At 34.8% G+C, this 13,194-nt stretch overlaps 1 protein-coding gene across 2 annotated transcripts in view; it reads right to left on the bottom strand.

Annotated features, from left to right (window-relative positions):
* LOC120529666 (corticotropin-releasing factor receptor 2) overlaps positions 1-13,194 on the bottom strand; it is a 349,034-nt gene that overhangs the window by 42,868 nt on the left and 292,972 nt on the right. For both annotated transcript variants that reach the window (XM_039753669.1, XM_039753670.1), the window contains 2 exons: positions 12,122-12,182; positions 129-201 (listed from right to left, as the gene is read on the bottom strand). In XM_039753669.1, coding sequence (XP_039609603.1) covers positions 129-201; positions 12,122-12,182 — 134 coding nt within the window. The remainder of the gene's footprint in view (positions 1-128; positions 202-12,121; positions 12,183-13,194) is intronic.

The raw sequence follows: 13,194 nt of genomic DNA on the forward strand, positions 1-13,194 counted from the left end.
AAAGGCAATTGATTCCATTTCTAAAAAAAATCAAGGTAGGCCCCATTACGAATATTTTTTAACATAATATATATTTTTTGCCATGTATTTTGATTGGCTTAATAATGATGCATGCAAATTGTACCTACTAATAGTACAAGAATCACTGGGCCTTGATAGATGTAGTCAATGTACTTCCCAGGCTCTTTACCAAACCAGCATCTGTAAGAAAAGAAATGAATATCAAACGTCTGTTAGTTGAAACTCTAATCATTAGTTCATTTGAAGCATTTTCCAGTTAGGTATTTCTTGAGTAAAGCTAAATTTAATTATAAATGCAGTATGTTGTGTGTAAATAATGTACTGACTATGTGAGATACAGTGATTGCCACTATCAAAAGCACATTCACCATATTATACTGTAATTATCTAAACTGCCTATGGATTCCAACACAAACTTCATATTTCAAGTAATAGGTCATATGTGAAATAAAAGTACCTCAAAGACTGCTTTTCACAAAAAAATAAAAAATCCTCATTGTGATTGCAACTTAAAATGATATTAAGCATTCACTTATGAACACCAGAGTATAATAATATTAGTTAAAAATAGCCAGAGAAGAAAATATCACTGTGACCATTGTCTGCCCTCCTAACTAAAATTACTAAATCTCAATTAATTTTTCAATACTTACCCATTATGAATTATTTTACATAAAATCTTTCAAGTTCATATGTTTTGAATGCTGTGATTAAATATTTTTGTATATTTTTCTCCAGTGTGCTTTGAATTAGGTTGTTTTTGCTTTGTAAATATTCTTTGTTATTAGTTGATTGACACTCAAATTTTATTTAGATTTTTATACCAAACAATAAAGTGAATTTGACTAGAATGACATACAAGCAGCAAAGTTTTTTTTATACTCAGTGTGATTGACAATAATTATTTACACTAAGTACCAATAATCACTTGACAATGGCAGAGAGATGCTTCATAATGTCTGAACCCTAGTTTGCTTCTGAAATATGGTGCTTTTTGTAAGAAGTCTGCATCTTTTTAATCTTTTTCGGTGGGTTTTCTCCAGGTACTGCAAGTTTCTTCCACAATTTTTAGACAAAATACTAGTCTGCTAAATGATCCAAAACTAATCCTGTTGAGTCTACTATTGTTTTAGATGCCACAGTTGTCTGCCTTTGAACCAAATGCTTACTTTTCAATGTAATGAGGCTATAGGCATAGCAGATCCTCTCACAAAAGGAGCAACAGTGCTTGGTATATCCAAGTGGTACAGTAGCAGTGCCACTATTTTTTGATCACCACAGATTTTGTTGTTTCACGGTGTATGTACTCGTATACCTATAATAGGAGAGAATTTCACAAATAATTGGTGATTGCTATAAAATGGTATGTGACAGGAAAATTGCAAAGATAAACCCAAAAGTGTTCAGGAAGTAAAATCTTCTTTGTCCAGTGTTAATCATTTGAACAAAATGTTGTGGAGTATTGGATGTACTGGCATGTAAATGCTAAACCTTAAATTTGTACAATATTAAATTGTTTTCATAGAATGTAAAACCTTGTATAATCATTTCTTCACTTTCTCCATTGACACAGCCAAGTTTTGTTTCTGCTCATTGTGACTGATGATAATTATTATTCTAATATCAATAATCAATTGACAATTGCAGAGTGTGCAACACCAATGATTCGCAATGTCTGAACCTTAGTTTGTTTCTGAAATATGGTGCTTTCTGTAAGAAGTCTCAGTTTTTTTAATGTGTTTCTGTGAGTTTTGTTCAGGTACGGCAAGTTTCTTCCACAATCCAAAACCAAACTACTCGTCTGCTAAAAGGTCCTAAACTGGCCCTCTGGGAGTGTGTCATGAGATGGACTAGTGGCTCATCTTATGTTGCTTCCTTGACTCGTACTCACTGCTGAAAAGTTGGGTTCCAGCTTATTAAATCCATTTAATTGATGAGTGAGTCTCAGATATTAAATAAACAGAAGGATAACAAGTTTGTGTTGTCAGGATAATTTATACCTTTTTGGTAAGTTTTCTTGGAATCTTAATTGCTTACTGTGCATTTTTGAAAAATAAAAAATCTACAAACAGCCATCTGTTACTGCTGAAATTACCAAAGAAAATGATATATTTGCATAGCCTCCTGTTTTGCTTACAGACCCTCAAGTTTTTCTGAATTTTATGGTAAGTGAAAAATGTTTTGTATGTAGGCATATATCTACTACTATAAAATGTATGCTCCCAAAAATTATTGAACCATAGTGTGCTACTCCTTTATCAGTGAAATAATACACTTGAATTTCATGACTCCATTACTATAGCTCTATGGTTCCCAAACTTGGTCCCGGGGACCCCCTGTGGCAGCAGGTTTTTTTTCCAACCAGATTCACAATAAGTAATAACAACTGATAATAACTGATCTCATTTAGTTAGTGGGTCTCTTTTTCTCTTATATTATTCTGCATTTAGAAAAGCACATCAGTGTGATTTTTACATTATAAGACATTTAGAGATATCTCTATTTTTTTGTTGTAGCTTTAAATTCTGATCTCTTTCTTTGTTGTTTTCATATTATTTTTCCCTTAATCTGTGTAGTCAGCTCCCTTCATTGTGTCCTAATAGTGAGAATTGAATACAAGCAAAGCAAACACCCTTGCGAACAACACTAAATGATGAAAGGCTGCAACTGCTTCAATGTCAGACCCACTATTTAGTCAATAATGGAAAGATAGTATGGACGTCAGGATGAACATAAATAAAAACTAAACAAAAAAACGTTATTCACATAATAACTGATTAATTTTTGTTTAAATGTATTAACGTACTTAACTTTTATAATTTCTTAATTGACCCTAAAGCACAGAAACTGTGAAATAACATCTCATTTAATTATGCTAGGAGTCCATTCACTTCTGAAGTACCTTACATTCTCAAGAATGCATTTGCCAAGTTTAAAATTGATCACAAAGATGCAACCTCGTTTTTGTTTACTTCTTACTGGCATCCAAAAAACCAGAAATAGTATACATTGTTATTTTTAGAGTTACTTTCATTTTTTTTCTAAGAAATCTTAAGTGTGAGTTAAATCATCTTTGAATGTCCAGTTGACATGAGTTGCATAAAGGAATATTACTGTTAGAGCCAAGGTGAAGTTTCTAAATTTAGATCTCCTACCTAACTGAACTAGAATGCTAAGAATATGAGATGTAATGTGAATGAAAGCAAACTGCTCTGCGGTGGATACAAAATTAATACTATTAATGCAGAAAGCTGTTATACCTGTAACTGAATTCAAATCCCAACCCTGGCACTGTCTGTGTAGTGTTTGAGAACTTTAATCATGTGTCATATATATTTTTCTTCACTTAAAAAAGGTTAATGTTAATCTGTAACATAGTTTTGGATTTGCAGATCCTCCAAATCTTCCACATGCCCTGCTGAGAGTAACAACAGATGAAATATTAATCTCTATATATATAAAATCCAACGTCTGTCTGTATGTCTGTCCACTTCTCACGAGAGAACTACTTAATGGATTTAGATTGGTTTTTTCTATAATTTGCTTGAACATTCTCATCACGCTAAGTATCATAGTTGGCTTGCGGTAACCGATTTATTTGCACAACTCTGACAGAAACGCAGCGGGCCGAGGGGTGGGAGCGGGGCCCTTCTCACTCATGCGCCAGACTTGGGGTGTACCTTACATCTGCTTAGCTAGCGAATGAGAGAACTACTTAACAGATTTAGATCGGGTTTTTTTCTAGAATTTGCTTGAACATTCCGGTTCATTTTGTCACTTCTCTCATTGTGCTAAGAATTATAGTTTGCTTGCAGGAGTGTTATATTCGTGCTAATCCGAGACAGAGGCTGCGGGCTGAGGGGAGAGGGAAGTGTGACGTCAGGAGTGGTGAGTCGTTCTACCTCTGCGTTTTGGAGTGTACCTTGCCTCCGCTTAGCTAGTGATACCTCTTTGTTTATTGATTTTTAAAGTTTGTCGTGTTTCACTATTATGCGGGTGGAGCTGAGGAGGACAACTAGTCTGTCATAAAAATCTGCTTTAATATCTTGCACCTTCATGTTCATCATCTTATCTTACTTAACAGGGGCGATCCAATTTATCAGTAACTAAGTAGAAAAGGCAGAATTTACTTAAAATTAAAAATATTAAATGTTGGAAATTTGGACTTTGCAAAAATTAATTAATACTGTTTTAATATAAAGAAGTTGTGACACTGTTAACCTTTTGATGTTGCAACATATAGAAAGGACTGTTGTGTATGGGGGTTTTTCTTCATATAGTTTTCTAAATGGGTAGATGAGGAATCCTGGTCTGATTTGAAATGAACCACAAGTATATCGGGAGTTGTGTTTATTGAAACCTTGACTGTATTGTGTCTCACTCATTGTAATCTAATTCATATAATAATAATAATACATTTTATTTATATAGCGCCTTTCCCATGCCCAAGGCACTTATATATAATTAAAAAGGTTACTGCATTAATGCATTAGTGGCAGCTGTGCGTTTTGAATAAGGCACATCTATTTTGTAAATTAAAATGAGAAATAAAAATGTAATTTCTTTCAAGTGTGGTTCCTAATTTGTTAGAGGAGGAACTGTCTTTTCATATATGTCTATCTGAAAGGTAATCTGAATCATCTTTACAATATGTTGCTGTTAAGTTTACTGCTTGGTTGTCACTAGAAAAGCATTAGTAGGTTCCTGGATTGGCAGCATTTGTCTGGCACAGAGTAGAGACCCGTATACAAACATTTCTGTCAGGATCTCCATGACACTACTTCACAAAAAAAAAGTACAAGTATAAAAGTTTATAAATTTCATTGTAATGCAATATTGGATCACAGCAGATTAAATTTATATTTTTTTACACTGATCAACAGAAATAACAATCTTTAATGTCAAAGTGTAAAGAAATCTCTGCAAAAAGGTCTTAAATAATTAATTAATATTAAACACAAAACAGTTTATCACATAAATATTAATCCACTTACAATATGACACATCTAAATCATTAGCAGTACACCCAGTTTGTTTTAGGAGTTACATAATTAGTTCAATGGAGATCACATGTTTGGGGTTTTAATTGATTGCAGTATAAATGCACCTTGCCTGGAAAGTTTAACTTGTGAGTCAGTAACATGGCCTAGCCTTCACAATGAAGACAAAACAAACACTCCAAGAAACTCCATGAAAAGCATAAGTCAAGGTATGGAAACAAGAGAATATCCAAGTCTCTGAATATCCCTTGGAGTTCAGTTAAATCAGTCATAAAAAATGGAAAAAGTATGGCACAGCTGTAGATCTGCCTACTGGAGGCCATCCACTAAGACTGAGTGATCATGCAAGAAGAAGACTAGTGAGGAAGGCTGGCAAGAGGCCTATAGAAACACTAAAGGAGTTAGAAGATGCAGTAGCTAAAATTGGAGAAACTCTACAAACAGCAACTTTTGCCCAGGTGCTTCACCGGTCACAAGTTTATGGGAAAGTGGCATAGGGAAATCTACTATTAAAAAACACCCACCACAAGGCACATGGAAGACTCTGAAGTCAGTTTGAAGAATTTGCTTTGGCAGTCAGACTAAACACAATGTTTGACATAGACCAAACACTATACATTATCAAAGACACACCCATCACCACCATGAAGTATGGTGATGGCAGCATCGTGCTGTGGGGATGCTACTCTGCGGCAGGTCTTGGAAGGCTTGTGAGGGTGAAGAGTAAAATGAATTAAGCAAAATACATGGAAGTCCTGAAGGAAAACCTTGTGCAGTCTTCAGTAAACCTGTACCATAGGAGATCTCTTTTCCAGTAAGACAACAACTCCAAGCATAATGTCAAAGTTAAACAGGAATGGCTTAAAAATAACAATGTTAATATCCTGGAATGGCTGAGTCCAGATCTCAGTCCAATTTAGTTTGTGGCTGAACTTAAAAAAAGGCTGCTTACTCACAATCCCCAGTCAACCTGTCAACTTGAGCAGTTTTGCAAAGAACAATGGGATATATGGCATTGTCCAGATGTGTAAAGCTCATGGAGACCTATGCACACAGGCATAAGGCTGTCATGGATGCCAAAGGTGCATTTACTGATTACTGACTTAAAGGAGGATGATATTATTTGCAATCAATTATTTTGTGTTTTAAATTTATAATTAATTTTAAGGACTTTGCAGAGATTTTTTTCAGTTTGTCATTAAAGAGTTATTTTCTGTTGATCAATGTCAAAAAAGACAAATTCATTTCACTGTGATTGAATGTTGTGTAACAATAAAATATGAAAACTTCCAAGGGGATGAATACTTTTTATAGGCACTATACTTCATATTTGAATATATGATTCTTTCAAAAACCTGCTTTTCCCAATATAGGATCCCAAGGCACTGGAATATATCCCAGCAAAACTGAGACAAGATCTACCATTGGATGGAACACTCATTCAAATATTTGATACCTTTACTGCTCATTCATATTTGGCAATTAAGAAATTAAATTAACACACACACACACATATACATATATATATATACACACATATATATATATATATATATATATATACACAGTGCATCCAGAAAGTATTCACAGCGCATCACTTTTTCCACATTTTGTTATGTTACAGCCTTATTCCAAAATGGATTAAATTCATTTTTTTCCTCAGAATTCTACACACAACACCCCATAATGGCAACGTGAAAAAAGTTTACTTGAGGTTTTTGCAAATTTATTAAAAATAAAAAAAAACGAGAAATCACTGTACATGTACTGTACATAAGTATTCACAGCCTTTGCTCAATACTTTGTCGATGCACCTTTGGCAGCAATTACAGCCTCAAGTCTTTTTGAATATGATGCCACAAGCTTGGCACACCTATCCTTGGCCAGTTTCGCCAATTCCTCTTTGCAAAACCTCTCAAGCTCCATCAGGTTAGATGGGAAGCGTTGGTACACAGCCATTTTAAGATCTCTCCAGAGATGGATTCAGGTCTGGGCTAGGGCTGGGCCACTCAAGGACATTCACAGAGTTGTCCTGAATCCACTCCTTTGATATCTTGGCTTTGTGCTTAGGGTTGTTGTCCTGCTGAAAGATGAACTGTCGCCCCAGTCTGAGGTCAAGAGTGCTCTGCAGCAGGTTTTCATCCAGGATGTCTCTGTACATTGCTGCAGTCAACTTTCCCTTTATCCTGACTAGTCTCCCAGTTCCTGCCGCTGAAAAATGGTATTGGATGGTATTGGCCTGGTGATGAGCGGTGCCTGGTTTCCTCCAAATGCCTGGCATTCACACCAAAGAGTTCAATCCTTATCTCATCAGACCAGAGAATTTGTGAGAGTCCTTCGGGGGCCTTTTGGCAAACTCCAGGCGGGCTGCCATGTGCCCTTTACTAAGGAGTGGCTTCCGTTTGGCCACTCTATCATACAGGCCTGATTGGTGGATTGTTGCAGAGATGGTTGTCCTTCTGGAAGTTTCTTCTCTCTCCACAGAAGACCTTTGGAGCTCTAACAGAGTGACCATCAAGTTCTTGGCCACCTCCCTGACTAAGGCCCTTCTCCCCCGATCGCTCAGTTTAGATGGCTGGCCAGCTCTAGGAAGAGTCCTGGTGGTTTTGAACTTCTTCCACTTACGGATGATGGAGGTCACTGTGTTCATTGGGACCTTCAAAGCAGCAGAAATTTTTCTGTAACCTTCCCCAGATTTGTGCCTCAAGACAATCCTGTCTTGGAGATCTACAGACAATTCCTTTGACTTCATGCTTGGTTTGTGCTCTGACATGAACTGTCAAGTATGGGACCTTATATAGACAGGTGTGTGCCTTTCCAAATCATGTTCAATCAACTAAATTTACCACAGGTGAACTCCAATTAAGCTGCAGAAACATCTCAAGGATGATCAAGGGAAACAGGATGCACCTGAGCTCAATTTTGAGCTTCATGGCAAAGGCTGTGAATGCTTATGTACATGTGCTTTCTCAATTTTTTTATTTTTAATAAATTTGAGAAAATCTCAAGTAAACTTTTTTCATGTTGTCATTATGGGGTGTTGTGTGTAGAATTCTGAGGAAAAAAATAAATTTAATCCATTTTGGAATAAGGCTGTAACATAACAAAATATGGAAAAAGTGATGCGCTATGAATACTTTCCGGATGCACTGTATATATGTATATATACATATATATATACATATATATATACATATATATATAGTAATTAAGAGAAGAGTCACACCTAGGTTCTGGGAGCAATAAAGCAGCAGTGCCAATCACCATGCCACATTTCTGCCAAAACCATTATTCAAAGTAACAACAACACATAAAATAGCTCCATTTATCTATGCAGATGGCTCATGCTTCAAATTCAAAACACAATTTTATTTTTCTACCCACTCCTTTTACTCTCTTAGCTACTTCAGACATCCATTTATATTTAATTAGTTGATTTGAGATCACAGGCATATTCTTTCAACAATTTTATTGGCTCACAGGATTCATAATTGGATACATTTGCTCATGCAACAAATTTCCATTCCATAACACCATTTTGAGATATGCAACCCTGTCATTATGATATATTCTTGTAAATGATAAACACTTATGAATAAGTAGGACATCCTTCTAAACAGGAGTGACATTAAAATGATATAGGATAAGAGCTGTAAGACAAAACTCTACACTATTTGCATTTGTATTTTGTTTTGCATGACAACTGGACAGTACATATGATAACACCATGAACTGTACACAGTTGCTCTCATGACTTACTATAGCTACAAACATCTTCGCTTTCTCAGTAGTAACATCAATATGATGAAATATGATCATTGCCTTACTTTACACTTCTTTAAAGCCACATAATAATTAAGTACTATACAGTTTCTAATTAAACTCCCCTTCATTTTAAAAAGGCAATTTAACAGTTATATGATTTTGTGATCTGGTTATTATTTAGTCATATTATTTTAATAGTGAATATTCAAAGTAAATCTGGCAGGGATCCTAAAGGCAAAATATTGCTGTGGAATGACCACACTTAATTAAGCTAAAAATCCACACTCTGTGTCATTAGATCATGTTTATGATATACTTTCAAAAATCCAATTACAGAATAACATTTCACAAAGTGGTTAAAGGAAGATAAATGATCCTACTGTATTATTTATTTGGTATGTACAATGCTATATACTGTATACCCTGCCGTTCTCTCTTAAACTCTGTGAAGTGCCTTGAGCATGGGAAGGCGCTATATAAATAAAATGTATTATTATTATTTTTATTATTATTATATGTTTCAATTACCCAATAAGGAAAAAGAAGAATATTGGCTATTATTTGTAAGTGCTTTGATCAACTTGTTGTTAATCAAGTAAACAAATTCTTTGCGCTGGATTATGGTGACCAAAACAAGACATTTGTTCACTTATATTTGACTTTTTTATGGTGCTCTTTGCAGTGAAACTATAAAAAAATTTTAAGAAAATTCTCTAGAGCAACTCAGTTTTTTTCTGTATGTTATCATAAGGTAAGTGTTCGTGAAACAGGCTTTACAAATTCATAAAAATGATAAATCGAATGACATTATGCTTTGACTATATAATGCACTAATGAGGCTTTAACTGGTGTATTACAGTATGTGCAGTTTTGGTCACCACACAACAAAAAAGACTTGCAAGCACTTGAAACTGAGTACAGGCGAGCAACAAGGTGCAACCCAAGACTTAAGAACATTCTGTATTCTGACAAACTTGGAAAATTAAACCTGTTTAGTCTCGAGTACAGGTGACTGCGTATGTACCTATTCCAGGTCTGCTAAATTCTCAAAGGTATCAATACAGTAGATTCTGCTGAATTTTTCACTGCATTTTTTGACACCAGTTGAAATTAAGGGGAAGTGTATATAAGACTGAAGGCAGGAAGCATTTCTTCAAACAAAGAGTTGTGGGAGATCTGGAACAAAATATTGAAGAAAAAATCTTGACAACCTTTAAGAAGTATCTGGAAGAGACATTGGGACAGCTTAGCTATTACCTAACAAAGCAAGCTTAAATGGACTGAATGGTCTCCTCTTGTTGTAAAGTTTCCTATGTTCTTACTAGGGGGCTGTGCCCCCTGGTCGATTCGCTCGCCAACCCCTGTTCGGGCCCTATGCGCTAGACATTTTTCAGACCTGCCACTTACGACAAATCGAAATTCGAAACTATTATCACTGACAATACGTAACATGCTGGTTCATTATATATGTGAGCGTGTCTTTGTCTGTGTTTTTCAGATAAATTTCGTGTAAAGTGCGATACTTTTGTATGGATGTATGGATTTGTACCCATTATTGGCTGTAGAATTTGTAATACGTCTGATCGTTTAACTCTTTCGATTCTATGTTGCATCGCTTCTCCTTGATCATAGATATAAACCTGACTGAACTGTGGTTTCTTTGAAATTAAAATTGTAGTATTAAAATTGTAGTATTATAAAATTGTTGCGGGACCACAGATTCTCATAATGTATGGTCCAGAATCATGAAAATCTACATTTTGAGCATTGAATGATGCGAAAGTAAACAGATTATTGTAGATTCGGATATTTTGCCTGTAGTGTTTGTGAATTTCACTTTCACCAAATAACAAATCTTTTATTTTTCGTGGATACGCCTCTTCATTGGGAAGAAACACTACTTTTTCCTGATGGCAACACGAATTAGATGATCTACAAGTCTCCAACTTAAACTTTAAAGCTGAACAATATCTACATACTTCTGTCATATCACCTATGTCCATATATTCAATCTCTTTTTGCTGTTCCTTTATTTCACCAAGTAATAATTTCCATTTGTTTGAGCTAATGCGATTTTTACTATCAGTTTTTTGAAACTTTCAAATTTTAGTACTTTCATTATCTCTAACCTGCTCTGCATGTGTATCGCACCAATGTTTTTGAACCTCATTACGATGTTCTACTTTTCGTCTACTCTTTATCTTTTATTTCCAGCACCAGGCGTGGTTAAATCTCTTGGCACAGAGATTGAAATTATCTCTCTGAAAAAGTCTTGTCTCGTCCCAGGATTTTTTTTATATAATAGAGAGATGCACACCTTTTTTTGAGATCAGAGACTGTGTGAATGTACAGTTTGAAAATAATTAAATAAAAAGCAGTGAAGCTATAAATCAACTTAACCTAACCATAATTACAGATACTGCGGTTGGCTGGCGCCCTGCCCGTGGTTTTTTTCCAGCTTTGTGCCCTATGCTGGCTGGGATTGGTGCCAGCAGACCCCCATGACCCTGTAGTTAGGATGTAGCGGGTTGGATAATGGATGGATGGATAATTACGGATATATTGATTATCAGATGTAGTTGTAGTAATTCTCTAGTGTTGCTCTTTTTTATTTTTTATTTTAAAAAAACTTCATTAATTAAAAAATAATAATTAATCTAGACACATCTCACTAGGCACAGACCCAGGACACATTGGTGGGATTATATCTCTGTCTGGCTTAGGAACACCTAGAACTCCCCAGGAAGAGCTGATATCTATAGTTGGGAATAGAGAAGTATGGGCTGACTAACTTGGGCTGCTGCTGTAGCAAGCCTCGCCAGGAAAACAGGTTTCCAAAAATGAGATAAGATATAAACTGGTGTAATCATCAAAAGGTGGTGATCTTCTAAATGACAACAAATGTAGGATTATTTAATTTATAAATATACAGAAAGAAAGAACAGAAAAATATGTAATTTTTTTCTGAGATATTATCCCACAAAATATTGAAAAATTCTAGCAATCTCACAAGAGGTCAGATTGGTCTTTAATTAAGAAACTGGTTGAAATAAAATCAGTAGTCACACTGGGTACCCAAAAGTAAATTTGGACTCTTGTGTATCAGTAACATGCTGTACACTGAAATCAGAAATATATGCCAGCACCAAAATATGCTGACAGTCTAAGCCTCAAAATGTGATTTTTTTATTGATTGAAGAAAAGCTTTACCATGGAGTCAAATTAAACCCAGTCATACAGAAAACCCACACAGCACTTGTACCATTTCCAATGTAATACAAATTGATTTGTAATGTATAGGTTTTAGGTTATAACTTAAAAAAATCCAAACTTACTGTTCATTTTCATAGTATAACTTCCCCACAGCCCAGGCCACTATAATTGGACAAGGGATACCTGTTAAGAGAGCAGGAAAAAAATACACAAAAGTTGTATACTGAGATAATGAATGCTAAAGACTTTTTAGTTATTCATATACTTTTCTTATAGGCATAATAATATTTATCTGATGTTTTTTAAGTAGAACTTTAGAATAAAGTTAGAATATCAATCCATGTGATTGTTAGACAGTACAGTTATTAATAAATGTTATGTATAATATATTTTATCTTATACTGTCTGTTTATTAGATATTATTACACTTTTTATATGTGTAATGGACATTTTGACATAGAAGATGTGACATTGTAGATTACTTTGCTAAATGAAGAAGTTCATACTCCATAAACTCAAATTATTCATATTTTATTATATTAGCGCATCTATATTGAGAGTCAGTATTCTACAAGACATTGCTCTTACCCCTTGCTGTGACTCTGCACTGCTGCATCATACATAATTCAAATTGACTTTACTTTTTCTGCAGAATGCCAAAAGATTTAACTTTCATGAAAAAAATACTTTCAACTGGATTAAATTTATTTATGACATTGTGTACACATGTACAGTAGGTGTGCTACTTTTAATCAATCAAGCTTCCCTAGCAGAACAAAAGTACATAATAATGGAAATAAAGCTAACAAAATGTTGAAAGAAAATATGTCAGAGCAGCACAGTTCATTTCATGCACAGTGAGAAAAGATAATCGGACAAGTGGCATTTTCCTGAAAATATATATATATATGGAATGATTGTGATACATTCTTTCTTGCTATAGGAGGATAATTTAGGAGTTTGTCCTGCCATTGATTGCAGTGTTTTGTAATGGCTGCAGTGCTTGTTTACTCCTACAGTGAACCAGGCCTTTCCCAACTGGTGAATGTGATTCCCTGCTGTATAATCTTAAAAAACAGTTTCACACAACATCAGAATCAAAACTGAGGTTTTATACTTTAAAACGATTAACTTACTAATTCACTTATTTATGTATTATTATTTATTTAATCATTGATCTGCTATTGTGTCAGAT

Source organism: Polypterus senegalus, chromosome 5, assembly GCF_016835505.1.
Source record: "Polypterus senegalus isolate Bchr_013 chromosome 5, ASM1683550v1, whole genome shotgun sequence".
In the NCBI taxonomy this organism is placed as follows: domain Eukaryota; kingdom Metazoa; phylum Chordata; class Cladistia; order Polypteriformes; family Polypteridae; genus Polypterus; species Polypterus senegalus.